Consider the following 27,947-nt stretch of genomic DNA (forward strand, 5'->3'; position numbering starts at 1 on the left):
TCATCCCAAATACCACGAAGCTGGAAGGCCATAATGCAGACTCTTAGAGAGGAAGGAAGATGCATGTGCCATGATACTCTGAAGTGGAGGTTTTTGAAGGAGGCTGTAGGTGAGCTCGTGTTGACAGACAAAAAGCGCTGAGTAAAAATCCATTTCAAAGGACAGAGTCTGGACAAAACCCTAGGAATACATAGAAGTCCACAGACTTACTTTTCAGTTAGCACAGAGCGAAAGGAGAAGGGGGAGGAGGAACAGGAACAGGAAGAAGAAGTTGTCTTGGAAGAAGCCATTCTCTTCCAGTTGGCGTATGTACCCCAACATAGACATTACCTCCTTGGAAAGTCTTTCCAACTCTCTTGGCAGATCAGATCAGGGCCCCCCTTTGTTCCTATAAATTGGGGATTTGATGTCCTCGTGTGTGTGATTGCCCCATGACCCCACCACCTCCTAGTTGTGTGACTCTGAGTATGTGTCTTTACCTCTCTGTGCCTCTTTCTGGAGCAGTATAATAAGCTAATCACAGCAACTTCTTCAGAGTGTGAGAACTGGATGCCACGTGTCAGAAGTGCTGTGCTCAGAGAATGTTGACAGGTCATTCTTCCTCCTTGGTACTTACTACAACTTTAATTAATTAAGCACACGTTCAGTTTAATTATTTGTTGAATGTGATATCTGACAGGCTTACTAGATGTGTGTTCCATGAAAGAGCTAGCATCTATCTTGTTCAGCCGTATGTCTCCAGTACTTAGCGTGGTTCTTGGTAGATGCACTCACAATTGTGAGGGAGAGAGGGAAGGGAAGGAGGGAGGGAGGGAGGGGAGGGAGGAAGGATTCTTGTACTTATCATAAACATGGCTTAAAGACAATACAAAATGCAAACTGAATTTGCCTTTGCATCACAGTTAATAACCTATTTCACTTTCAACTCTATGGACTAAAGTGAGGGAGCTTTTCACCTATACCTTGATTTGCAGGGGGTGTGGATCAGGGCTCAGTGGGCTCAGAGACCCCGAATATGTCTCTGAAAGGCCTGACTTCACTCAGCTGGTTGCTGGCTCGTGTTTACACGTTGCCCTCCCCACCTACCAAAGAAGTCTCCCCCTCCCTCAAGAAGGCTAGTTCCTTTTGTTGAGGAAACTCTGATTTGGTGTTGCTTAGAAAACACAAAAAAGTTTGAAGCAAGTTGAAATTAGAGTACAGTTAGTCAAATGCAAGCTCCGTTTAGCCCCTATCTGCCAAAAATAAATAGTTTTTTAGATGATTTTCAGAATCACCGACAGCGCTGACTGTTTATGGCAGTGGGGTTGCCGGCCTTCAGCGGCCATCATTGCCGCCGTGCAACCAGCATTCAGAAATGAAACAAAACCACGTTGAACTTGCTGCATTAGCTGTTGCCACTTTGGAATGCCGATGGGCTTGGTGACCATAACCAACCCAGGCCAGAGTGTGTCACCAGCCCAAAGGACCGACCTCTTCTGCTGTTTGTGCTTTGCCCAACTTGTCACAAGTTTAATTCTTTGCAGCTTCCTTTTCCTGCTGTCTTGGCCTCTCTCTCTCCCTGACAGTGTCTTAAAGAGCATAGCAGCCCGCCCAGCCTCCTCCAGCAAGGCCATGGGGGCCCTGGTAAGAGGTCAGCAGATTCAGGCACCTTTCTCTCAGGTCTGATGACAGATTAGGGCTCCAGAAGGGGCGCTTGATTGTCCTTCCCCCTCTACCTTCAGCCTTCGTTAGCTGGTGACTTCTAGAATTCCTTCTGGAACTTGCCCAAGCTGAAGGAGATGAGAAGAGCCTCTTCGTTCGCCACTCCTCTGGAGAAGTGGAGTCTTCCTGCCCCACTTCCCGTATGAAAGCTCGCTGTGTGGTGTTTGCACCTTGATCATGGTTACTTTGCAACACACCCAGGCCTTCAGCCCTTCCTGAGAAACGAGGTCAATTGTCTCTGTTTCCGGGCAGCTGAATGGAGCACTGGATTGCAGAACCTCGGTGGTGAAGAGGTTAAATTGCTCATCGGCTGGATCTGTGTTTTCCTGCCCACACTTGCTCCTGGCCTCAGGCGGTGCCTGCTGTTTGGGGAGGGGGAAAGGGAGCTCTCGCCTGGACCCAGGTGGCCGACAGGCCAACCTTGTTATTAAGAAACAGGGATCGCAAAACCTTGATCTTCAAAAGAGACCCCTAATTAGTCTCCAGCCCCAAGAGTAAATGGCATTCCACCTCAGTGAGGCAAGGCGGGAAGGGCGCCTTCAAATCCTGGGGACTAATTGCCATTATTGGCTCTATGAAGATCCTGTTGTAAACACTTGTCATCCGAGCCACTTCTGGTCGGCAAACTTGAGATATCAAATGGTTCCGTCATGTTTCAAATCCTCCAGGATGCCTCGTCTGCCCCTTTCTCGAGGAGGGCCATCTCATGCCTGCAACTCCCTCGTGCTCCGATGAGCTTTCTCAAGATCATCCCCAAGCGGAATCCTTGTCCGTAAGGGATTTGAAAACATGCTTTACTTTAGTCTCATTAGAATTTGAATGCAATCTCAAAAGTAAACTTTAATTGCAAGCAGAAGAGATTCATCATGAATCTAATGGGGCATAAGCTTCTGCCCCCTCAAGTACACAGACCTCTTCCCAGGCCCTGAGAGAGGCCTTAACAGTGTGTTCTCGTGGCCATATAGTTTTGTCCAGTTTGAAACTGTCATCTCTCTGCCAATCGTTTTCTAAAAGAGAACCACGGTGTGCTCTGTAATACTTGGTGTGTTTCTTACCTTTTATATCATGCATTCTGGTTGCTCCTGGGAGATAAGTATTTTCTCCCTGTTCTTAGATGTTTGGCTTCTTGGCCCTGTTTGGCCTTTGTGACGGGAAGGGCAAACTTCTTTAGGTCACACACGGGATACCAGGTTTTGTCTAAGTTTACTCTTGAACTAGGGGAATATTTCAAGACTCTGAGTCTGTCCCCTTCGAGGGCGGCCTGGATAACGCCAAACTCAGTTGGCGAAAGAGGCCAACCTAGAGAGAGGTTTGGGGGCCATGGGGGTTTGGGATTGTGGCTCCCTGTACTACGGGGATTCTATCCTCCAGGTGCTCTCATGGCAGTGAGTATGTGAGAGTGAGAGAAAGGGGGAGGAAGAGAGCAGTGAATACTTTCTGAATATTCTTGTGAAACATGAGTTTCCTATTCACCTTTAGGATTGGCTGTTAGCAAACATCTAGGGGCCCTGAGATGGCATATTCCATACATACATCCACAGCAGGGTAACGTGGCAGGATCAAATGTCATATAATGTCAAATAGACCCTTTCCTCAAAAGCTGAGCTTCAGAACCGTTTCTTGAAGGAGATAAGGAGTCATCACTACCCAGCAATAATTCCTTTGTGTGAACAGTGCAGGGTGGGACAGGAAGGTGGAAGTTCTATACACCAGGCTTAGAATATTTGCTCATAGGATTCCATTGTCTCCATGATGAAAGCCAATGGTTTTCCCTCTACAGGTAACCTAATAACCTCAGACAGCTGTGAGGACACAGAGGTACTGACCCTCCCTGAGTGGGGTTCCCACGATGACACGGGCATTTTCCCCCCTCTCCGGGTGGGCCGGGGGAGGCGGGCATTCTGTTTGTTGAATCAGCCTTCATCTCCAGTGTCACAGCCAGTTCCCGGAAAAGATTCCCAAAGCATGATTTGAACCTATGTGTTTCACTGATTTGAGATGCTAGAAATCGTATGCCAAACTTCTGGTTATTTTAACCCGTTCGGAAAAGAAAGACTAACATGGGTTTTGACAACAAACAAAACCAGTTTTTGTTCTATCACTTACGTTTAAAAGGTTCCAATTTCAAACTAAACACAACGTGTGGTTATTGTGTCAGCGATTTATACAGCCACCAGGGCGCCACAGCTACACGCTGCATACATCATTGTATTTTTAAAATGTATTTAATGAACTTTTTTTCTTTTCTAGTAACTACTTCATTGCCTTAAATGAATGCATTCCAATAGAATTTGTAACAAATGACCACTTTGTGTTTGCATTAATGCCAAACACGTTTAACAAATTTTTAACAAGGAACCCTGGCAAAACGCCAAACTCCTAGAGGGACACTGAAGGAATGCTATAAATTTAAACTAGATTTTACCTTTTCACTTAGCTCAGCAAGTGGCTTAGGTGTCTTGCTATCTCAGGATTGCGGCATTTCTATTTTATGTCCGATAACTTGTACATTTTCATTATTTTTATAACTTAGCTTGTACCTATTTCCACAGGACTTTTAAATCTATGCTGTGGTGTCTGCAATAATATGATGGGAGCTTAGAAATAGATCTTTATTTTTGCAAAATTGCTCGTATCTTTTATGGGTTGGTAGATGCATGTATGCATATACATATCTTATAAAAATATCTTATAATATGTAATTATCTTACATATTTTACAATGCTTATACAATCACCCGGTTAAATACAGAAACAATTGATTAGACCAGTGGTTCTCAAATGGGGGCAATTTTGCTCCCCGCTCCCCGCCGCAAGGGGAACTTGGCAATATCTGGAGACATTTTTTATTGTCATTATTGGGAGAGGGAGTGATGCGACTGGCATCTAATGGACAGCGGTCAGGGATGCTGCTAAACGTCCTATAATGCACAGGACAGTCCTCACAACAAAGAATTATCCAGCCTCAAATGTCCGTGGTACCAAGATCAAGAAATTGTGGAGTAGAGTGGCAAAGGCCTTTAGCTTGCAGGCAATCTCTCGGGTTAAAGAAGGTATCATTTTAAGGGAAAAATGGCAACTAAAAGCACATTTCTACTCAACCAGTATTTTAAAAGTTACATAGCATACCTAACACTGATGTTGAGTGGCAGATTTCTGACCTTTACTTCTGCTGCCATCTGCCCGTGGAGAAGAAACGAGAAAAGAGTGCCCATGGTAGCTGAGCCTAAAGTGTCGTCTGAGGCAGTGCCGGGGATAGCTGGTGGCCCGAGTGTGGCCCATGCTCAAGCCAGCCGACAGACCAGGAGCTGCTCTGGAGAAGGCCACCCAGGGCAGTGGGAATGGTCTCCAAGGCAGGGAGGGCTAGGGGCAGGCAGGGCGTTGCATGTCCGCGAGAAGACAGCTTTAGGTGTTTCATGGGGAAGCACCTTCATTTTAACAGCTGTGCAATTATTGGAAGGTGTATTAGATAAATACTCCAGTATGGTATTAAAATAAATCTTTCTTTAAAAGGAAATTGGTTATTAGAAAAGATTTTTAAAGAAAAATATCGATCCACTGTGGCAGGTGTTATAGAAAGGTTACAGAAACTGGGACGGTGGAACACAAAGGACCGAGGTTTAGGAAGCCCTGGCCTTATGGTAAAGAGAATGTGCTCTGGAGTCGAGAAGGTGTGGCTTCAACTCAAGCCCCAGGAAGATGGGAATTGGACCAAAAGCATTCCTTCCCTTAAGCTTCAGTTTCCTCACCTGCTAAGGCGCTGTCAACCAGGTCAGTATCATAGGGCTGTCAGACTTGTTGGAGATAATTCACTCAAAAGCCCAGAGCGCCCAGCGTGGCAGACAGCATGCACAAAATGTTAGCTGTGAGTAATTCTGGCCGCAGTGATAATGGCAAAAATAAATTCTCAGGAGGCACAGCAGTACATGTTGCCGTTTTGCTGTACACATCTGAATCCAACAAAATCCCTTCATTTAAAACCTTGCGGTTGAGTTGCACCCCAGGGCACAGAAAGCAAAGGTAAAGATGAAATCCGGAGACTCTCAGGGCCCCTCCCACCCAGCAGGCTCTACAGCAGTTTGAATTCTGAGCTGAGGCCTTGCTGGGTCCACCCGCAGCCCCAGCCTCAGCCCTTTGGGCTCTGAAGTGTTACATTTTATTGCCCTGTGGAGCTGTAGGAGGCCACTCGCAAGGTAACATGTTGCTCTCCAGTCATATTTTTGAATTATGGCTTCAAGGTGGTTGCTCCTATCAAGAAAATTAAATGATTTAACATAATTTGTTGTCACTTTGATCACAACAATAATAAATAAATCTTCATGAAGAAAACGAGAAACCTATTCCACGCCGTTTTAAAAGATGTTAAGTAATAACACAGATGTAGTTATAGATTTTTTTTTTTTTTTTTGAGCAGAAATGACTCTACTGGGTTTTCCTGCAAGCAGAGTCACTTAGTGGAGCTGTTCCACAGGATGCCCACTGCCCCCAGAACAAACAACTCTTCTCTTCAGACTGTTGTTAATTGGCCTATCAGGGGCTTGCTTTGACGTGGGCACCATGTGCAATGTCAGGGGCATCCGAAGCTGCTGTGAATGGTTGTCTGTTTTTGTACCTGGGGGCACACTGCACACATTTGGAAAGCACATGGAGCGTAATGGACATTAACCCAGATGTCAAAAATAGCCTGTGTTTTACTACTGTTATTAAACAGTTTCCCCTTTAACCCCTCCGTATTTACCAAAGACCCCTTTCTCCCAGCCTGTTTCTGCAAATCACTACTGAAAGGGCAGGAGAAGAAAGCCATAATCCGGCAGGTGTCTTTATTCCAAAGAAAAACAGTCTGAAGGAATATTTGTGAGACACCACACGTTTATAGCCTGCTCTCCTGGGGGCGCTTGTCCTGGGGCAGAATCTGACTGCTGCACTCAGCTCGCCTGCACGCCCCCCCCCCCCCCCCCGCCCCCGACCCCTGCACACCAACTGCAGGATTCCCTTTGAAAAAACCAAGTCAAGAGCATTGATCGCATCCAGTACTGATTTTTTCACAATGGAAATAGCTTTCAATTCTGCTGTGATACTAGTTACACATTCTCTGGTTTAAAAAAATCCAAAAAGTGCAACCAAAAAAAAAAAAAATTTGAAAGAAGAAAATTTTAAAACACCACCCAGAGATAATTATTAACAATATTCTGGCATATGCATTTGCAAGTGTTTATGTTGATACAAAAATGAGATTGAACTATACATACGGAATTGCCATCTGCATTTTTCACTGAAAAATTATGGACATCTTTCTATATTAAAAAATAGATAAAAATTGTCGTGTAGTCCATAAATCTTAAGCATGCCTGTCACAGATCCCTATTAATTTCCTTCCAGGCACAAAGTTTTAAACTCCTCCTTCTCTTATTTATTTATGTATCTATTTGTTGTCTGTCTCACTCTTGAAAATACTGGCTCCATGGGGGCATAGAATTTGTCTGTCATTTTTACTATTATATTCTTGGCACCAAGCACACTGCCTGGCACAGAAAGGAGCCATATTAGTTTTCTCTACTGCATGACAAATTACCACAAGCTTAGTGGCTTAAAACAGCATCCATTTATTATCTCACACTTCTGTGGTGCAGAAGACCATTCAGGCTCCACTGGGTTCTCTTCTTTGTCTTATAAGGCCAAAGTCAAGGTGTGGGCCAGGCTGGATTTAACCTGGAGGCTCTGGGGAAGCACCCACCTCTGAGCTCATTCAGGTTGTGGCAGAATTTAGTTCCTTATGGTTGTAGGGCAGAGGTCCCCATTTCCTTGTTGGCTGTTAGTTGTGGGCTACTCTTGGATCCCTCAGGATACTCTCAGGTCCTTGCCCTGTGGCTCCCTCCATCTCAGCAAATCCCTCTTGTATTTCAGATTTCTCTGACTTTCTCTTCTGCTACCAGCAAGAGAAAAGTCTTCTGCTATTAAAGGGCTCCCATGATTAAATTAGGTCCACTCACTCTCTCTTTTGATTAATTTAAAGCCAACTGATTAGTAACTTAATTATATCTATAAGGTAACATAATCATGTTGTGAGATGTTCACAGTCCCAGTGTCAGCGATTACAGCAGGAAATCTTTGGGGTGGGGAGGACTTTAAGGATTCTGCCTACTCTAGGTGCTCTCTAGTATCTATGGAAAGGGTGAGTGAATCAGCTTATTCCGTGAAGTGTGCACGGCACAGGGAATGCTAGTGAGCAAGTCCAGCATGACCCCTGCCCTCATAGAGCTTGTAGCCTAGACCAATGTTGTTCATTAGAAAGATATTGCAAACCACATCTGTAGTTTTGAGTTTTCTAGTAGCCACGTTGAAAAGCGTTATAAGAAACAGGGGAAATTAATTCTAATAATATATTTCATTTTATCCAGTATATCCAAAATATCATTTTTAACATGAAGTCAATAGAAAAAAACTAAATTCACACTAAATCTTTCAAATCCGGTGCACATTTTACACTTATAGCACATCTCAAGTTGGACTAGCCACATTGCAAGTGCTGAGTAGACACATTTGTTCAGCGGCTACCATATTGGACAGTAAAAGTCTAGACAAGTCACGAAAGGGGACAGTGCCGTATGTGTGAGACTTCTCGTGCCACATCCCACACTTAGGAAGGTCAGGAAAGACCTCCAGGAAAGAAGAGCCATCTAAACTGAGACCGAAGAATAAGTAGGAATCGGTCGGGTCAAGCGTTAGTATGAATGCATGTCAGACAGAAAGACAAGTCTGTGCAATGAGGAGGAAGGGAAGCTTTAGGACTGCGGAAGCAAGTACAGCGTAGGGGGAACATGAAGCGTGGAGCTGGAGAGAGAGAGAGAGAGAGAGGCCAGCATGGCCTGGATTCCGTCCTCCACCCTGACGGCGATGGGATTGTAAATGAAGGCTGTATACAGGGAGTGCAAGATGAAGTAGGTGTTGTTGTTGAAATAGCGCTGTTGGCTGTACCGGTGACAATGTAGAGTGGGTGCTGGAAGAGAGGACGCGTGGGGACAGGTTGGGACTGCTGTGACCATCCAGGGCAGGGAGGACCGGCCAGAGATTATCTCACAGTGGGTGGCTGCCCAGATTGCTTCCTTGCTGGAAGCCAGGGTTGCTTTTTAAAAATTTTTTTTAAAGTGTGTGCTTATTTGCCCCTCAACAAGGGATCATTTACATTTGCAACTGCTGGCAGTGTCATCTGAGTTTTTTCCCCTCAAATCCATTAGGCCTCCTGGCGAATGGACTGTCCAGTGGAAGGAACGGCGACACTTTTTGAGAGTTCTCTTTTCCACAGCGCAAACCTTACCCCAAAGCAGTGTGTTGCTGTCGTGAGGCACCGTAGTCTGCCTTGTGGCCTGTTACCCAGCTGGAAGTCTTTCTTCCAACTGAATAAATGATTGTTCTTTGCTACTTTATCTTGGAAAAACATCAAGGACGTTGGACATTCGCTGTAATTATTTTTCACTCATTTCCCCATCTGTAAAATACGACCGGTGCATTTTAGTACTACTTTGGGTTTCTCTTTACCTTTTAATCGTGTGGCCTTTTAATATATTGGTCAGCCCCTTAAAAGGATGATTAAGAAATGCTTAATGCACAGAAGAATTAGAGCTATGCACAGCTCATGAAGCAGAAAGCGTGCTCTGACTTACAATTTTCATACAGAGTTTGCAGAGATTTTGTGTGCCAGAATGAGTAATATGATCTGCTCTAGGAACTCCCTAGCTTTCTGGCTCTGCAAAAGTCATTTTTTTTGCCCCGATTCAAGTTTCTTCACCAGAAGGGTTACACCAAACTCCTCAGAGTATGAATTAGCACAGTTCATCTGAGCCACCCATTTCGTTTGCACTGCTTAGTAAGGGCTCGAAATAACTCGCCCACCTGTGCAGACAGTGGGATCTTTGGTCGGCTCCTTAGTCAGGGGGGCTTGAGAAATGCTGTGCATCGACCACCAGATCAGACAGCTGAGACTATATATAAAAAGTGGCTCACGTGTGTGAGTGTGTGTGTTTGATCTTTCCCTCCCCGCCATATTCCCCAGGTAGCTGCACCATTGCCGTGTGCCCGGAAACTCCCGAAGTATCCAGAGACCGTATGTGAATGCTAATGATGCAGGTGTACAAAGTCCAGCATCAGTAGGGAAGAAAGTCATCATTTGCAGGCTCGCTGTGGGCTGGTCCTCTCTGCTCACCCGTTTTACTGTTTCTTCCCAGGCTGCAGTTGTATTCCACACCCAGGGACCCTTATGGGGACAGTGAGAAAACTCGGGGTGCTTCTGGATACATCTTCCCCAGGGCGTGAAGTATGCAAATGGATGACTGTTGCATTTATGTTTAGGGCTGAACATACACACACACGTCATGGGATGTGGGGATGGCAGCCAACTTTGTTTCATTCTCCTCTGCTTAAGGAGATAGCAATATTCTTTTTTAAGTTATGCTTTTACTGTGGTAAAATATACATTAAAATTCTACCATTTTAACCAATTTAAGTGTACAGTTCAGTGGCATTAAATACATACACGGCATTGTACAAGCAACACTGCTATCCATTTCCAGAACTTATTCATTACTGCAAACAGAAACTCTGTACCCATTAAAAGATAGCTCTTCATTCCCCCCTTCCCTTTGAGCCCCTGTAACCTCTAATTTGTCTTCTGCATCTTTGAATTTGTCTATTGTAGACGTTTCACGTAAGTGGAATCGTACAGTATTTGTCCTTTGGTGACTGGTTTATTTCACTTAGCGTCACGTCCTCAAGGTTCATCCATGTTGTAGCATGAGTCAGAACTTTATTTCTTTTTAGGGCTGAATAATATTCTGTTGTGTGTATGTACCACCTTTTGTTTCTCCATTCATGTGTTGCTGAATACTTGGGATTTGTTTCTGCCTTTTGGTTATTGTCAGTAATGCTGCTGTGAGCAATTGTGTACAAGTAGTCTTTTTGAGTCCCTGTTTTGCATTCGTCCAGGTATATACCTAGGAGTGAAATTTCCAGTATTCTTTTAAGTCATTGCTCTTAGGTGGTTTGTAAGTGAATGTTAAGTTTTCTGGTGTCTTGACCATCTTCAGCTCTCTAATATCTATAAAGTCAAGTTTAAAAATACTTTAAAAACCATACTCATTGTAGAAAACCCGTGGAGAGAAAAAAAAAACCATAATCTGATCACATAGAGATAATCACTACAACAGTTTTGGCTTATTTCCTTTCAATTTCCTTTTGCATATCAAGAGTCATCTATACCTGTATGTGAAATATGTTGAAAGAGGCCTCTTCTCAGATGTGTTTGCAGGACATAACGTAACTTTCCGTTCACTTCGTCGCTCCATGCTTCCTCCGCATCACTGCCCTCCCCAATCCCAATCAATCCCGATCAAAGAGAGTGGTGGGGGTGGGCAGGGGTGGGAGTTGGGAGAGTGTCTGCCAGGATTATCTCCGATATCACTGCCAGTTCCTCTCCCTGCTAAACTATGTGCTTTCTTGTTGCAGCTATCAGAAGGGCTGACTAAAGGGGAAATGCAGCTCTGCAGCAATATTCTGACAATCTATTGCAGTGCAGCTCACATCACTGTCTATCACCACCCGGGAACGCTCATCGGGACCGAAGAGGAGTTTTCACTTTCATTACTGAGCACAATTCTGTTCAACTTGGTATTTCCTTCATCGTCTCATGTCCTTTCTCATGGATTCAGACATGTTGGAAAGGAGAATGCAGAGGAGGAAAACATGGCAGGTCCTCCATTTTTTTGGTCGGGATTTGGGCATTTAAAATGTGTTCATCTCCTCTGAATGTCATTATTTGATAACATTTTACTTATGTTACTTAAACATCACTGGATACATTTGAACTTCATGGGATTTTAACTGTGGATTCAGCTTCTGTTGGACAGCTAGCTTCATCTCCCGTTTTTCTGCTGGTTCAGTCTAAGTGGTCATACCTAATGCATTAGATTATCAAAAAGTGTAAATTCTGTGAGTGAGTGGTGTTGGCAGTGTTTGTATACCAAGATGCATGGAGTGTTTGACAAAGAAACCAAAACACCAAAACTGGTGAGCCTTTACCCTCCTCTATTTCTTTAATCTGCTGTTTGAAGAACCACATTTTGATGGTGGAACCAGTAGTTACCTCTGGGCCAGGTTGGAAATGAAATCAATTTTTTAAACCACTAGTACTTGCCAAGAAATCGCCTTATGAGAACATGGTGTGTGTCTCTGGCAATGCATGGCGCATCTAAATTGATCACTTATAGTTTTATCTACCCTGTTTGTGTACTGGGGAGTGGCCAGAGCCTGAGACACCTGCGTATTTCTATTCCATGTGTCTCATGCATCCCCCGTGGCTGGGATGCGGCTGAGCCTCAGACTCTTACCATTCCTGTACATGCAGGTCTCCACGAAGAAGCTGGGACTCGTTCACATTCAAGATCCAAACGCTGTGCAAACAGTGTAAGCTTAGATCTTCTGTAAACGAAGGGTCATTTCTCATTTTTTTAAAATGTCTCCAACATGGATTCCAAAACATTTTCAGCATCAAACATGAAAACATTGATGAATGAGGAATAATCACAAAAGCAGTGTATCTGTATATAGCTCTACACAACATGTTTGTGGTACAGAGTCATTACTTAAAGCACATGCCAGGGAAAGAGACCAAATTTTGAGGTCTTTTACATACAGTGACATGGTACTAAGGAGAATTAAACTCCTGCTTCCTCTGAAGATTCAAAACAACTTAAAAGTTGTTATAACTTCATCAAACTCATGACCAAGTCTGGCAAACATGTGCAACTCTTGTACTGATCCATTTTCTTGTCATTGGAAGAAACACTTCCACAGGTATGCAAGTGGGGGATGAAAATCTGCATTATTAAAGGACAAACAGTGAATTTAAGCATGAGTGGCCTTAATAAATATAGTTGTCTTTCTTTGCTGCTGTGGAAAGGATTCTAAGCAGACGTTCCTGAAGTCTTGCATTGAATTTAGTCGTTATTATTACTTTTTAAAATGTCGGTGCAATTAACTCTGGACCTCTCGCGTGAGCCATAGAGATATTTAAAAGTCAGACACCTTATTTATCTATCGGGGAAGACGAAACTGTGTCTGGGCTGCACTGTTCATCCTTGGTGCATTAGGAGTAATATATTCGAGCAGGTTTCTTGCTTCTGGCTTTGCTCTTGTCGTAAGTATTGCAAACTGTGTAAAGCTTTTGTGTTGCATAAGCAATCCAATACATTCATGTTTAAAAAGTTTGTCCTTTAACTATCGAAGGGATCTAGGTCTTGACTGGAGAAACGAGCAGAGTTCTTTGCAGACGTATTTAGCACACTCTGACATAATGTTGCACTGAAAGCCCAGGCCTGCAACGTGTCCCCGTGAACGGTTTGGGTGTCCTCAAATAGGTGGCCACACTGCCTCCTGCAACCAGGTCCTGATCTGAACCCTGCCACTGAATACTTGAAGTAGGAAGTAGGAAATCCACTAGGGAATAGAGGGTCCTAGAAACAGAAAACTCAGCCAACCGTGTATAGTTAGCTATTTCCAAGTATGTGCCAATTTTGTCACACCTATTGTTTGGGGGGCTCATTTTTGCCCCACTTATGTTTAGAGTCGTCCCGATCTTACTTTTACGGGGGCATTATCATTTAGTCCCTTAAAAATTGAATTCTGTCTAACATAGCATCTTTTCATTATATATCATGTAGTATTCTCTGATATTGGGGGTTTAGCAAAAGAAATTCCCTTTCCACATATTAAAAATAGTTTGTGTTGACAACAAACACTGTGTTATTGGGAAGACATTTCCTTTGCACAGACTTTAGCAGGTTTCCCCCTTAATCATAACGAAACTGAAAAAGTCGAGACTAACATTTAGGAGGAGTTGGTCTTCTTGCTTTGTGCAAAAGCCAGCTTATACTTTATGCCCCGTTTGATTTCGATGTACTGTCTCTATTTTGTATTTAATGATTTTTGTGTATCCAGTATGCACGTTAACAGCGTGTCAACTTTCATTTGAAAGTGGGTTTCCATTTACTTTTTAAACAGTGTTTATGACGAGACCTCAAATGTGTCGACATAAGCTCTGCTGAGGTGTTTTTGTGTCGAGTGGCGTTTGAACGCTGCCAGGGGTCAGTGTATCTAATTCCCAGCGACCCTCGTTTGACAGTGCTTCTTGTAATATTTCTCCGAGTGAGTGGCATGTGGGTTGTGATATTGACCATGTGATTATGGACTTCGATATAAAAAATAAATAAATAAAACTAAGGAACCCTCAGAAACTACCAGTGGGCATGTAGTAGCCAGTCATTGTAACCTCGTGTCTAGTAGAAGTACAACGTACAAGGTATGTACAGTTCATAAATTTGTTATCACGTGTATGAGAAGTACTTTGTGCTGATCGCCTTATTTATATTCATCAAATAAACTTTGTTTCTTTCTGAAGCGAGTTCATTCCATCTTGAATAAATGTTCCAACTGTGGTGGTTTCTAATCTTGTTTGGGTCATGGATCCCCATTTGAAGAAGCTATGGACTTGAAGACAAAAGGAAGAAAAAGGGAAGTTATGGACTCACTTTACTGGAAGAGCCAAGGTGTAAATTTCCCTCTATGCATAGCTGGATCTAAGGGCTCATACTGTATTAAGTAATTAAGTCACTGGTGGCATCTCCCTTCCTCCTTCTGTCCCCCTTTCCCTCCCGTTTTTGTCTTTCTCTCTCTCTCAGTTCCAGCCTTGTTCTCCATCTCTCTTTATCCCTCCCTCTCTTCCTCCTTCCCACCTTTTCTCACTTCCCTTTCTTCCCCTCCCCCACCTTCCTCTTTTCCTCCTTGTTTCTTCTGCACGTTCCACGAGGTTGACATCAGCCCTGCTGCTTCTCTCCACTTGGTGGCAAAGATGACTCCCAACAGCTTTGAGTATTCTTGGATTTTAGAAGAGAGACACCCCTCTCTTCCAGCATCCATAGGAGCCCTCTAGAGGGAATCTTACTGGTCCTTTTTGGATCATACATCCAGCCTTACTGGATGTGGGAGATGTAGTTTCCAAAGGAAAAAAAAAAAATGGGCTCTAGTCTAGAAGAAAGACACTGAAAGCTGAGGAGGCTAAAACGGTAGCCCTGCCATCACTTGGATACATGCACAAAATCATCCAGAAAAATACACAGACAGCATTGTCCATGCAAGGGCTCACCAGCCTTTGCAGCTCACCTGTGGATCGCAGTGGGGAATCAGCTCCTGGTTTCGTTAAAAGTTTGAATTACGTTCGAGGAAACAAATTATCAATTCTTACCATTATTGCAGTTAAACAGTAATTGATTTATATTGCTAGAAGGTATATGTCATGTAACCTGATATCTTCATTTTACAGATGGGGAAACTGAGGCCCAGTCGGAAGCAACTGATCCAGGCGTAGACGGTAAGTTCACTGCAATCCAAGGCTTCCTAGAACTTCCGAAACAGGAATATGTGTCCCTGAAGGCTCTCTGGGGAGGAGAGGATGAGACAGACTCTCTTCCTCCCAGTTGGCCCTTGATGACACAGGGGAAATATCATTTCATTTCTATACTTTATGGACTCAAAGCCACTGGGTGTGAAATTCACTCACAGTCAGACACATTTGGGGGCAACCTGCAAAGTCATTTGCCCTTTTCGTTATGTGCCTTTTTATGGAAAAAGAACTTTTGTTGGACAAGGATTTCTTACCTCATAGAACTTCCTGAAGCAGCCAGCTTGCATTCAAGCCCGGTTATATGAGCCCAGCTGACCAGATGGAGCCTCTGCTCCGATGTGCACAGAGCCAGTCCCTTCTGGAAGGAAAAGTAGCAGCTCACAAACTGCTGGTCCACCCATACCTTCAGTTCCACTGAAGCATATAGACAAGCCTAACGTTTGACCTTAAAAATCCACCCTGACTGCTTCTTGTGTCTGTGAACTGCTGTTACAAAAGATTGGAGAGACGTTCTAATTCTTGGCATCACCAATTCATAAGAATAATCGCACTAATAATAAGTAAACACAGATAAAAGTAATTGAACATTATGGAGTGTTTGCTAGGAGCCAGACCATGGCACCGGGGGCCCACGGGCACCACGCCTTTGTTCCTGACAGCAGTCGCATGAGGTAGGTACTGTCGTGATCCACATTTCACAGCGAGGGGAACGGAGGCCCACAGAGGTGACCAGAAACGGTGCACATTTATCGAGCCCACTTACTTGGTGGAGCGTTGTGCTAAATGCCGTACTTACATGAATTCACCCGTCCTGACAGTAGTCCCATGAGGTAGGTACTGTCCTCGTGTATTATGGTATTATTATTATCCTCACTTTACAGACAAGGAGAGAGAGGCCAGAGAGCTTACACACCTCACCCAGCGTCGCCCAGATGGTCCGCGGTGGAGCCAGGCTTCGCACCCAGTGCTCAGCAAGCCCTCTGCTTCAGGCCCCAGGTCAGGTGGGTGGAGCATATGGGGCTGAAATTCAGATCCTACTGGTACCCACCCAGCAGTGCTTCCATATCGCAAGTTTGGTCTCCACCACGACTATCCAGCTCACAGAGGCTTGAAGGGATTGTTTGCTTCGTCAGCGCCACTGCTGGCCCACGTGATGAGAGAATGGCAGTGGGGCCCAAAGGAAGTCCAGCCACGTGTGAAAGGAGAGCTGAGACAACGCTTAGCCTGTTGCATTTTAACCTGCTAGCCACGGGCCTCTCTTGTTTCTTCTAAGCTCTCATTGTCCGGGCATCAGCATCTGATTTTCTAGGCATCTTTGGGTTTGCAAGGTGGAGCATCTGGTGACAGGAGACTGGACAGGTGTCCTCAAGGTGGGAGAGGACCCTGAGCTCCAGGCTAAGGGGTGTAGACCTAATCCTGTTGGCCTTTGGTTCTCAACTCCAGTTATTTGCATACCGCTTGCCAGATTCTTACTATGTCTTAAGACAATATGTAGTCGAGTTAAGTACCTTATAAAGTTAAATAGGCTTACTGTTTTATTTAAATGAATATACTTTAAGAAAAAAAATACCACCATCATAGATGAGTAAGTGGGATAATTTTCCGTACCTAGCCATCGCCAAATATAAGAACAAAAAATAATGAAAATAAGAACAATAAAAGTAAGTATTGTAAACAAAGTTCTGAGTCTGAAGCTTTCTCTTTCTTTGTTGAAGAGGGAAACTGGCAAAGGTTAGAAATGTGTTTGTGGGGCTGAGCGGAGAGTTCTTCTTTGTTACTGAATCAGAATGATTGAAAGTGGTCAGTGAAGGAATGTTTAACTCTGTGGCTCGGGGATATTTCAGACTGTGCCTGTGGACCCCCTGTAATCATTTCAAGGGTCCACTTTGATCTCTGAATTTTAGGAAACCCTCCTGCAGCAACAAAAATCCAGAGATAGATTTTTAAATAAACTTTATTTTTAATAGGCTTTATTTTTAGAACATTCTTAGATTTACAGAAGAACTGAGCAGATAGTACGGAGAGTTCCCATATAACCTTCCTTCCCACACAGATACAGTTTCCTCTGTTACTAAGATCTTCCATTCACATGGTATATTGTCACTAGTGGAACAAACATGAATACATTGTTATTAACTGTAGCCTATTGTTCATTTAGATTTCTTTAGTTTTAAGGTAACGTCCTTTCTCTGTTCCAGGAGCTCATCCAGAATCCACATTACATCTGGTTGTCGTGTCCCTGTCGGCTCCACTTGACTGTGAGTTTCTCACACTCTCTTTGTTTTTGATGATCTTGACAGTTACGAGGAGTACGGATCCGGGTATATTGTAGGTTGTCCCTCCGCTAGGATGTGTCTGATCTTTTTCTCGTGGTCAGACTGGGAATATGGGTTATGGGCAGAAGACCACAGAGGTAGAGTGCCACTTTCCTCACATCATATCAAGGGTGCATACTATCAATACGGTTGTTGGCTGTTTGATGTTGACCTTGATTGATCACCTGGCTGAGGTCGTGTTTGTCAGGTTGCTCCACTGTGCTTACTTCTTCCTCCCACTTTATGATAGATTCTTAAAGTGCAGAGATAAATGATCAGATCTCTGTCTCAGAACATTCTGCCGGAAGTGTAGAGGACACCACACTGGCTAGAGAAGTTCCCAAAGTCTTTTGGATCAAAATTGTCTAAATCAACAGTTCATTGATTTGGTCCGTTGTTTGGACCAGTCAGTTTTCTCTTCTATTTGAAAATGCCTTTGCCACCTCTAGCCTTGCCTCCCCCTGTGGGGTTACTTCAGCATCTATGGCAGAAGTGATGATTGTGGGCGGAACAGACCCTTTCCCAAGTGCAGGGCAAAGCCAGCATTTCTATGGGTTAAAAACAGATGTTGTCTGTGCCAACACTGTGACTTCACTTAGACGGGACTCAGGAGAGAAACTTTGCATAAATTCAAGACAAAATCTCCGTGTCTGCATAACTGCAACTCACTGGATAAGGACGTTATGGCTGTTTGAATTTGAGAGGTGAAATATGAGTATGTATTTACGTAAGCATAACTGTTAGAATTTTTTTCTTTCGCAAGGATCCCCCTCCCCCAGCAAAGAAGAAAAGAACAAAAACATAACACAAGACAATTTGAGCAAAAACAAATACATACACACACATACATATATATGGCTTCATGCAGTGAACAGTTCGGAGGTAGTGGGTTTCAGGAGTGGCTTGTCCCAGGGGCTCAAATGACTTCTCACTGTCCTTTTCTCAGTTTTGCTTCCTTTGTGGTAATCCATTCTTGAACAGTCGCCAGGTTTCAGGTGAGACCCTAGACCCCTAGGGGAGGAGTCATGTGCTGTTCCCCACTAGGGATGGAGCCCACCTCAATCTTGTGGATCGAGAAAGGGGAAAGAATGGACTCTCAAATAAGAAAGGGAAATGGATGCTGAGGAGGGAAGCATCAAAGGCGCACAGCAGTATGACATACTCACAGCAAAACATCATTGGAGACGGGTTTATTTTACCTGTGAGTAGAACCTTGACCCAGAAAGGAGCAACAGGATGTATGTTCAGGTGGAAACATTAGATTGGCAATGAAGACATAAATGAAATCTCTGTTTTATAACTAGTTTGCCACACTTGCTCTATGGTAGCACGCAGTCATATAATTGCATGTACCCTCCGTTTCTGAATCTAACCAATGGGAGTAATATGTCTCTTAACTACCTGGCGTGGTATGTGAGAAGATAAAATGAGACAATAAATGCGAAAATGTTTAGAAAAACTATTTTAACAACAGAACTCTCTCCATAATTCTAACAAAGTCCTAGAGTGACTTGTTTCAATTTTTAGAACCTGTTTCCAGAGAAGGAAGTCTTCCTCGTTAGAGGCTCAGCTATAATGTATTCAGGCAAATATATCAAGCAATAGACTTTAGGGTAAAAGCTGTTAAGAAGGAGTTATTGCCATTTGCCACGACGTGGATGACTCTCACATAGCATTAGGTGAAAGCGCATGGACACAAGAGAACCAACTGTGCGAGTCCATTTATGTAAACCTCAGAAACAGACCAATTTCCTCTGTGGGGTTAGAATTCAGGATAATGGCTCACCTTCAGAGGGTTTGTAACCGGTAAGGGCACAAGAAAAGGTCACTGGGATGCTGGTGATATTCTGATTCTTGGCCTGGAAGTCGGTTACATGGTTATGTTCAGTTTATGAAAATTCATCAGGTGACATACGTATAATCTGCGCACGTTTCCGTCTGTGTATCTCATTGAAAAAGTATCCTAAAAGGATGTAATGTCATTAAGCATGACTCCAGTTTCAGATGACGAAGGCTGGAAAACTAGGGCCTGTGGAATGATTTCGGATTTCGGATACTTCTTGTCTGGCCAGTACCGTGTCTTAGGGTTTTTCCCCCAGGGCAGTAGTGATAGGCTTGGAGTTTGGGAACTTGGGGAGATGTTAGATGTACTTGCCACTTCTCGATTGTCCTCATTTCTCTCTATAAAGCTACACCTGGCCCACTTCACCCCAGAGTGTTACCAGCCTGACCCCCTGAAGGTATTTGAGTTTGCAGGTTCGGGAAAGGTTAAAATCCTGACTCCATCACAGCCCAAAAAGTGACCCTGGGCTGGTCACTTAGCCTCTCTGTGCCTGTCTTCTAATCCTAAAATTATAATACATTCCCAGAAGGGTTTTTTTTTTTTTAATAAGGATCAAATAGGCACTTAACACAATGCCAGCCACGTGACAGATTCTCAAAAAATGGAAATGATAACTATTATTAGTAGTAATATTGCCATAAATACTAGAATGTTTAATGAAATAAAATCGACGGTCTCTTGTGGACCTCCAGCCATTGTCTCCCAAGAATCACTGCTGAGCCAGTCCTTGCTCAGATCCCATTTGCCATGTCAGTGTTTTCATCAACCACGTTTAATAACCAGTTACCAGATGTGGATATTGGGGGCCGTAAATTTCCCTGGTGACTGTTGCCAATGGCAGGTAATTGTGTAATTACCACTTGTATTTCCACAAAACACGTGAACCCAAGTCAACATCAAGCGTTGTAGACAATAAGACACCAGGGTTTTAAAATGCAGGAAAGAGCTGCCCAACCTGTATAAGAAACGGGTTACTGGTTAGAAAACAGAGAAAGGACTGATACCAGTGTGGCAAGACACCACTGGAAGCCTTTGCACTGGCAGGACCATTTCCTTTTTCCTTCCCAAGTGCTGCATACATCTGGAAGAAGAATTAAGGGTTTAGGATTAGCCATGGGTTGGTTAGGAATCAGTACCTTCACCTCTGGCCACAATCCACGGCCTTGGTTTTCAGTGTCCCTTTGGTAATGGAGTTGCCTTTCTCAGTTTAGCATGGTCGCTTGGAAATGATGCCAAGCTGTTCAGCATCCTTCAAGCAAGGTAGCTTAATGGGTTCCATGGAAATATCCCAAGACAGCAACATACTAGGACTTTTAGAGATATTGACACCATGACTCCAATCGGAAACGCTCAAGGTATTCCTTTGCAAGATGCCAGACTTAGACCCCGAACTTTAGTTGAAGATTCTTTGGTTTCTGAGCATGATGTTTTCAGCTTACGAGAAAGGAAGTTATTGAAATGGGTCGCAGGGAAGAAAATGTCTTGCCTTTGGATTCCCGCAAAGTGTTTGATTTTTTTAAGAAAGAAGAAACTGGATAAGCTTTATTGCTACTATTATTTCTTCCCGTGCAGTGTCTGTGCATTAGCAGGCTAGCATTCCTGCAGTGGGCTTAGGTTGAATTTGTGTTTCTAGAAGGAGCTGTCCACATCAGCACAGGACCAAGGCGGGTGAGCAAAAGTCGAGCAGGTTGAGCAGTGATAGGGGACAGAATTGGAATTTCTTAAGATGACCAGTCCCAAATCTCCTGAACTTCCAGAAATTATAAAGTCATGGGAGAAGAATTTCTCCAAGAGTCTTATTTGGCTGGCCAAAGAAACTGAAATTCAACAAATTGAAAAGTGATCACAGTGAATTCTTAAAGAACAAGTTCAGAGCATGGCATGGGGCCATTTTTAGAAGTGTAGATGCCCTTCTACCAAGCTAATGAAATGGCCCTATTTTCCTTCTGACAACAACGGTTTCATTGATATATCATGTTGCCCCAAACCAGTCGAAATTGATAACAGAGTAGTTGATTTTAAATTACCTAAGACTCAAGTAGGCAGAAAGAAATAAAAATTTGCTCCAGGTATTTGGAGGCGCAGGGCCTTTTGCAAAATTGGACAAGAGGCATCATTAGTAGCACTTTCTTCAGGAGACCAATTTTCTGTGCATGTGTCCTTGCACTTGTTCCGAAAAGCATGGATTCCTCCTGGTGCACCTGGAAGTCTTGTCTTTTCCTAACCCATGACTTTGGTTCATACAGTGTCACCTACTGTCAAAAGTATCCAGCCGAAAAGAGTAAAAGGCATTTGACTGAAGAACGATAATACAGGCAAATTGGATTCCAGATTTTGTACAACTCCGAGATAGTTTATGTTCATCTTTTTTCAGTCTCAACATAAGAGTAAACTGCAAGATGCCCCCTAAACCTTTTTATGTGCTACAGCTTATCTCTGAAGAAAACAAAACACGAGCAGGACGGCTTTGTAGAACAATCCTCCCTTTATCCTCCAGAAACGGCACTTGTAGGTATGATTAAATGTAACCGAGCTAGGTAAAATGGATACCACGTTTGGAGCAAGGAACTGTATTTTCCTTCAGCCAATATTTTGGAAAAATCTGATGTCAGTTTGGACATTGGTATTAAACCAATCCATACAAATTCAGGCAAATACAGCTGCAGAAATCTCCTGTAAAAGCCAGCCATTTTGTGCTGAGGGCATCTAACTGAATATTAGCACATGGTGGTAACTAGCCAATCAGTTTGTGCGTTTGATCGGAATTTCAGAAGATAATTGTTTCATTTCCAGGTCTGTCTCTAGCTCACCATTTGACCTTCAACTAATTGCTTAATCTCTCTTAGCTTCAGGTTTTCTATCTTGAAAGTGAGAAGAATAATAACAATCAACTACCTATCTCATCCGGGTATTGAGTGGATTAATGGGGTCATGTTTGTAAGGTCCTGGAAAATTCTCAAGAGAGAAAGTTCTGCCACTTTTCCCTTTCTGCCTGGTAATATTTTAGAGCCATAAATGGGAAGGGTTGCATTTAATGGGGTCGTTATTACAGACGGATGTCCTCTGCTTCCTTGTAACTAGAGAATGGACACCTTTTGAAAGCAGAACTTTTCATTATTATGAAATCTCTGATTCTGTTTGGTTGGTGCAACAATCCGGAACTCCTGTGATAAACCAAGCTTTCTCCTCTAGCTAAACAGTCCGTGGAGCTCTGAGGAAAGCACCATAGTTTCATGACCACAAGGAATTACCCAGACTATTTCTGCTTCAGTAATACTTAGATTGACTTCTGGGGTCAAACAGACAGGTTGAGTCCTGTCTCTGCCACTTCCTGGCTGGGTGACCCTAAGCAAATGTCTCAACCTCCCTGTGCTTTAAGGCTGTTGGGAGCATGACCTTTACGTAAAATGCTTAACACAATGTCCAGCACATGGTAGGCTCCCAGGAACCATTACCTGTGTTAATAGTGTGTGTGACCATAACTGCATGTATTCTCCAATGCCATGAAGAATTATAATGAGTATTAGTCCTCGATTAAGCAGAACCTAACTTACCAGAGCTTGTGTTTAACCAGAACCTGGCTCATCATGGCTGTCCAGTAACACTACCCTCATTTTGTGAGCACTTTAGATTTAGGAAAATGGCAAATCAAAAGGAAACACCTCGGTGTCAGGGATTTATGCAAAGTCCTATAGTATATTTTTTTGTCAGTGCTGATCTAGCCCCATCTCCTGACTTTCCAGAGACGATAACTGCAGAGTAGCTCTGAACAGCTGACATTCGCTGAGAAGGAACTACATGCCAAGCATTGTGCTAAACACTGTGAGTACATTTTCTCACTTAATTGTCACAGCAGCCCAGGGAGGTAGGTACTGTTAGTAACTGTCTTACAGAGGGGGAAACCGAGGTTTAGTGAGGCTAAGTTATCCGTCCCTACAGTTATTAAATAGAGGCACCAGATTTCAAACCTTACTCTGACTCCAGGGCCCTGTTCTAACCCAGAGCCATCCAACAGAAAATAATGCAAGCCATGTATGCAATTTTAAATCTGCTAGCAGCTATATTTTTTAAAAAGTTAAAAAGAAGCAGGAGAAATTAATTTCAATGATGTATTTTCTCTAATGCAGTATATCCAAAATATTATCATTTCAACATAGTCGGTTTAGACACTCTTAATATCTTATAATCTTTTTCTTTTTTCGTGCTGAGGCTTTGACATTCAGTTTATATTTTGCACTTACAGCCCATCTGAATTTGGACGAGCCACATTTCCAAGTGCTCAACACCCGCATGTGGTCCGTGACCACTGTACTGGGCGTGTGTAGCTCTCACCCCTGTACCGTCATGCCTGAGTCACTGAAGTCTGTGTCATCCAGGTTTACCAGACTGTATTTACCGAGGAAGAAACTCAGTAAAATTTCCATTTTTAACGAAGGTAACAAAAAGGTATAGCAGGAGTTTAACATGTTAATTCTTACATTCCCAGTTTGCTAAACAATTAATTTATCCTCAAAGAATAGCTCTTTCCTAGAACATCCTGCTAGCTGAGCTTTTACTTGGTCATATTTAATATGTATATTTATACAAGTTGGTATAAATGAAAAACCATTAAATGAATGACTGAATGAATATATTCACTACCATGGAAAAGGAGGATCTCTTAGGCAGGGAAGATACGTAAGTACCGTATGGGCAAGAACCTTATCCAATTTTTGCCCATCTCTGTAGCCCTGCCTGTAGGAAAGTGCCAGGCATGAGGGAGACTTGCAAGAAGTATTTTTTGGGGAGCAAATTGATGAATCCACATGGAGAAATTAGTTACTTCAAATTCCTAATGGGCATAGGGAATCTAAGGCCCTTCTTTCTCTCCCCTGAGTATTTGGATTTTAAGGCTCAAAGTAATGAATGTAATTTATTTAAACCATTTATGTTTCCAAATGAAATGGCATCAGAGAGACCACAGAAATCAAGAGTCTACTTTTTTTGCTGTTTGTTTGTTTTGTTTTGGTCGCACCGCGTGGCTTGTGGGATCTCAGTTCCCCCGACCAGGGGCTGAACCCTGGCCCTCGGCGGTGAAAGTGTGGAGTCCTAACCACTGGACCACCGGGGAATTCCCGAGGGTCTACTTTTAAAAGACAATTGTTGACTTCCTCACTGACAGTCCCAAATACGTCAAAGGCAGATGTCCTTTAGATGTTGGCGTAGGTCACAGGCTGCACCGTCCGTCACTCAGCCTCAGAGTATTTCGTCTCTGAGAAAAAACCCTCACATACCCTTTTCCTGGCCTGGACCTCACTGCTTATCCTCAAAGTGCTCCCGAGATCCTCGCCTGACTCACGTATGGATTCTTCTCCCACTCCACACCATTCATACATTAGTGCTCAGCCCCCATGGCTTCTTCCTGCTCTGACAAGATATTCTGTCTCAAGAGAACCTGAGGATGGTCTCAGATCAAATCTCCTTTAGTTTCGAGGGGGCTGGTCCAAACCCCAGCAGGGGACAGGTATCTGCCATTTAACCCTAAACCTGAATTTGCCCTTTTAACTTAAATATTAATTTCCCTAAGACAACCAAACACTGTTGTATTGTCAGAACTCTTTGAACTGCAAGTGCTAAAGCCCAGTTCAGACTGATTTCACAAAAGAAAGGTAAGGAGGTTAAGGTGGCCCTCAGGCACGGCTGGATCCGAGGGCTTCGACAAGGTCAGAAGGCCAGTGTCCCATTTTTGTTCTCCATTTCTGGGTTCTGCTTACTTCTATATTGCCTTTATTTTCAACACTTCCTTATGTCGTGGGATGCTTCCCGACCCCTTACCCAGAAACCACATTTATAGCCAACCAGGGCTCTTGATCTGCAGGATTCATCTTTAGCCTGGCTGTGTGCCCTGGGGCAAGTTGCTTCACTACTCCAAACTTACGTTCCCCTTCTGTAACATCAGGATAATAACAGCCTTCAGGTCAGGCTCCGTATTATGTACATAAAATGCTTAGCACAGACCTGAGTGAGTGTTTTAAGACAGAAGTGGGGGGAAATTCTATTTTCTATGGGGTAGGTAGTCACGATTGTAGAAAAGAGACTGTTTACAAGTTCTCCCAACCTCAAACCAGTGTCATTCAACAGAGGACAGTGTGCATCTGTTCTCTGAGCCTCCTGTAAGACTTCAGTGCTTGGGAGACCTGGCAATGACATGGATGTAAAGGGTTTGTCTTCTGATGGTGACCCATTGAGTCAGAGTAAACCCCTGTCTCTTGCTGGACCCCCTTGGGACTTGCAGCGTGGCCAGCCAGCACGAGGAGGGATCCCCAACGTTGAACTTGGTCCTTAAGAGGTCACAGACCCGGAGCCCTCACCCAAGCAGCAGTAACGACCAGGATATGTTTAGAAACACATCTGGGGGGCTTCCCCCTCAGCCATACGTTTGAGATTTTATTCTAGAGCCTGTTCGGGTCTAGTGCTTAGTATAAGTGCTCAGTAATTACCTGTTGACTAAAATGAACAAACCAACATGATAACATGACCTGGCACACACAATACTAATGTGAGGAATGTATGAATGAATGAATGCGTCATAAAGCTTGTTAAATGAATAGTTGATGATCTACAGTAGATGAGCCATAAACGTTGGCTGAATGAGCAAAGAATGAATGAATGAAAGAATGAAAGAATGAATGGCCTGTCAGTCATGTCCACGGCTACTACTTGCCATATGTGTTAAGCTGATCTTTGATTTATTTTCTGTAGCTATAATTCAGTCCCCGCAAACTGACACTCTAAATTTTTGACTTGTTTTTATTTCCTGTTGTTGAATTTTGAAATAGATGATGCCGTCACATGGATTGAATTCCGTTTGCAAATAGAAAGAGGTATTTTCAAACATCCTTGAATTGAGCATGCAGAATGAGCGAGGCATGGTGCTTACGTACTCACTAATCTCTGTTATGACATGTCCGCATGACTGAGAGTATCGTGCTCCTGGGATGAGGAAAGGAGGGTTGTCCACGGATGACACATGAGTGGAGCCATCATGTTCCTGTATATACTCGGTAGATATATGTACGGGCTGGAATAGGTAAATTTAATCCTTTGCCATTATTCATTTCACTTTCCTGAATTCTGTGCTATTTCCAAGGAGTAACTGCTTTTCTTCTGGGTTAAGTAGAAATCTTTGCTTAAGTCAGAACCACTTACTTTAAATACATTCAGAGACATCAGGATCTTTTGCCCTAGGAGTGTTTCTCATGTTTTTCAAAGTCAATGAATTGTCACTTGACCTTAATGGACACTTACAGATCACTGAATTAAGGATTGAACTAAGTGGAGAAAAGACGCTTTTATCCAAAATTCTCTGATTTATTGAGACAGATTTGGGAAGTCATAACATTGTCACATATTTGAGCATTGATGATTAGAGTGCCAATGTATACAAGATTAAAAGGACTTGGGGTTTAGTTCTGCTATTTGGAATTATTTGTGGTCCCTTTTAAGGAGGTCGAGAATATTTGCACAGAAGAGAAAAATCTGGTGAGAGTCACTCCAGTTAAAATTCAGTAAGATGTGCAATTGCTATTGTAAGTCAGAACGTTCCTGAAAAGTTAAAAAAAAAAAAAAAAAAGCCTCAGCTTCCTAGATACTTTGTGCACAGGTTGGTATCAGGAATTCCAAATAAATGACTAAATGGTGAAATGTTGTCCCTTTCATTTAGATACGTTACTATTATGTATCTCTCTTGCTGAAAAATTTTCTCCATCATTGGTGTGAAGTTAAAAATTATGTCACATAGCTGAAAATAACAAAAAGAGATGTTCATATTCTTATGTAGTCTTGAGGTGCCAGGATGCACTTTTCTTCTTCAGGCAAAATCCATTTTTAACACTCATCCTCCAGGTAGGCTTTCCAGGTGGTCATGAAAGGAAGCTTGTTCATTGCTTCGTATCTGGAAAGGACAGATTTGATCTACATTGGAATCTTCTTAGAGCCGAGTCTGCACATTATCCAGCCCCTTTCTAATGAGATTGTGTTCTTCTGCCAGCCAGTTTCACTGCACGCCTAAGTCGGAAAATTTTGAAACATATTACACTTTTCTAGATTTTTCTTCCAGAGAAAGGAACTTAGCTGAAGAATTTGAAAACCTTCTCTTACATACCCAGAAGTTTGGCCGGGTAATGGGTTGTTTGGGAACAAAAGTAATTACCGAGTGTAGTCAAATCAGATTTGCAAATCCTAATACACAGATTTAGGCACGTGCTATTGAAAGTTGTGACCAGTAAATAAATAAGACAAAATAAAATTCCAGCATTTTCTCCTGTCTCTCAGGAGAGTCTAATAAATGGACTTGGGTTCCCCTGCAAATAGTTAACCTATGTTCTCCTAAACCCAGCATCTAGAGGCCCAGTGGCCCACATACAATATGGAATGGGCAACAAGACTGACCATGCCAGCTGCCTTTTAAAAGTAAACGCCAGTTAAGAAAAACATCGCCTTTCCAAAGAAATAGCACGGCAAAAGGGGGAGTAATGGAACGCCATCTTCCTTCAGAAGAAAACAATTGCTCTTATCAGACTCCTTCCACTTAAGGTAAGCCTTGTGTGGGAGAGACCAGGGGGAAAAATGGGGGCACATTTGGGGAGCCAGGGAAACAT

The 27,947-nt window shown here is 43.1% G+C and overlaps 2 protein-coding genes across 5 annotated transcripts in view; both read left to right on the forward strand.

Moving 5' to 3' along the window:
• Positions 1–14,954, forward strand: part of ERC2 (ELKS/RAB6-interacting/CAST family member 2) — a 1,048,627-nt gene extending 1,033,673 nt beyond the window's left edge. The window contains exon 16 of the mRNA XM_032647533.1: positions 11,199–14,954. Coding sequence (XP_032503424.1) covers positions 11,199–11,498 — 300 coding nt within the window. The 3' untranslated portion in view covers positions 11,499–14,954. The remainder of the gene's footprint in view (positions 1–11,198) is intronic.
• Positions 14,955–14,996: 42 nt separating this feature from the next.
• WNT5A (Wnt family member 5A) overlaps positions 14,997–27,947 on the forward strand; it is a 48,329-nt gene continuing 35,378 nt past the window's right edge. The window contains exons 1-6 of one of the 4 annotated variants that reach the window (XM_032647536.1): positions 14,997–15,117; positions 16,032–16,151; positions 17,349–17,408; positions 23,052–23,130; positions 26,127–26,377; positions 27,686–27,882. The gene's annotated coding sequence lies outside the window, so the exon portion shown is untranslated. Of the gene's footprint in view, positions 15,118–15,576; positions 16,152–17,348; positions 27,883–27,947 lie in introns of those variants that run through there. The other 3 variants (XM_032647535.1, XM_032647537.1, XM_032647538.1) reach the window with 3 other exon arrangements.

This window comes from Phocoena sinus, chromosome 11 (genome assembly GCF_008692025.1).
Source record: "Phocoena sinus isolate mPhoSin1 chromosome 11, mPhoSin1.pri, whole genome shotgun sequence".
Taxonomy (NCBI): domain Eukaryota; kingdom Metazoa; phylum Chordata; class Mammalia; order Artiodactyla; family Phocoenidae; genus Phocoena; species Phocoena sinus.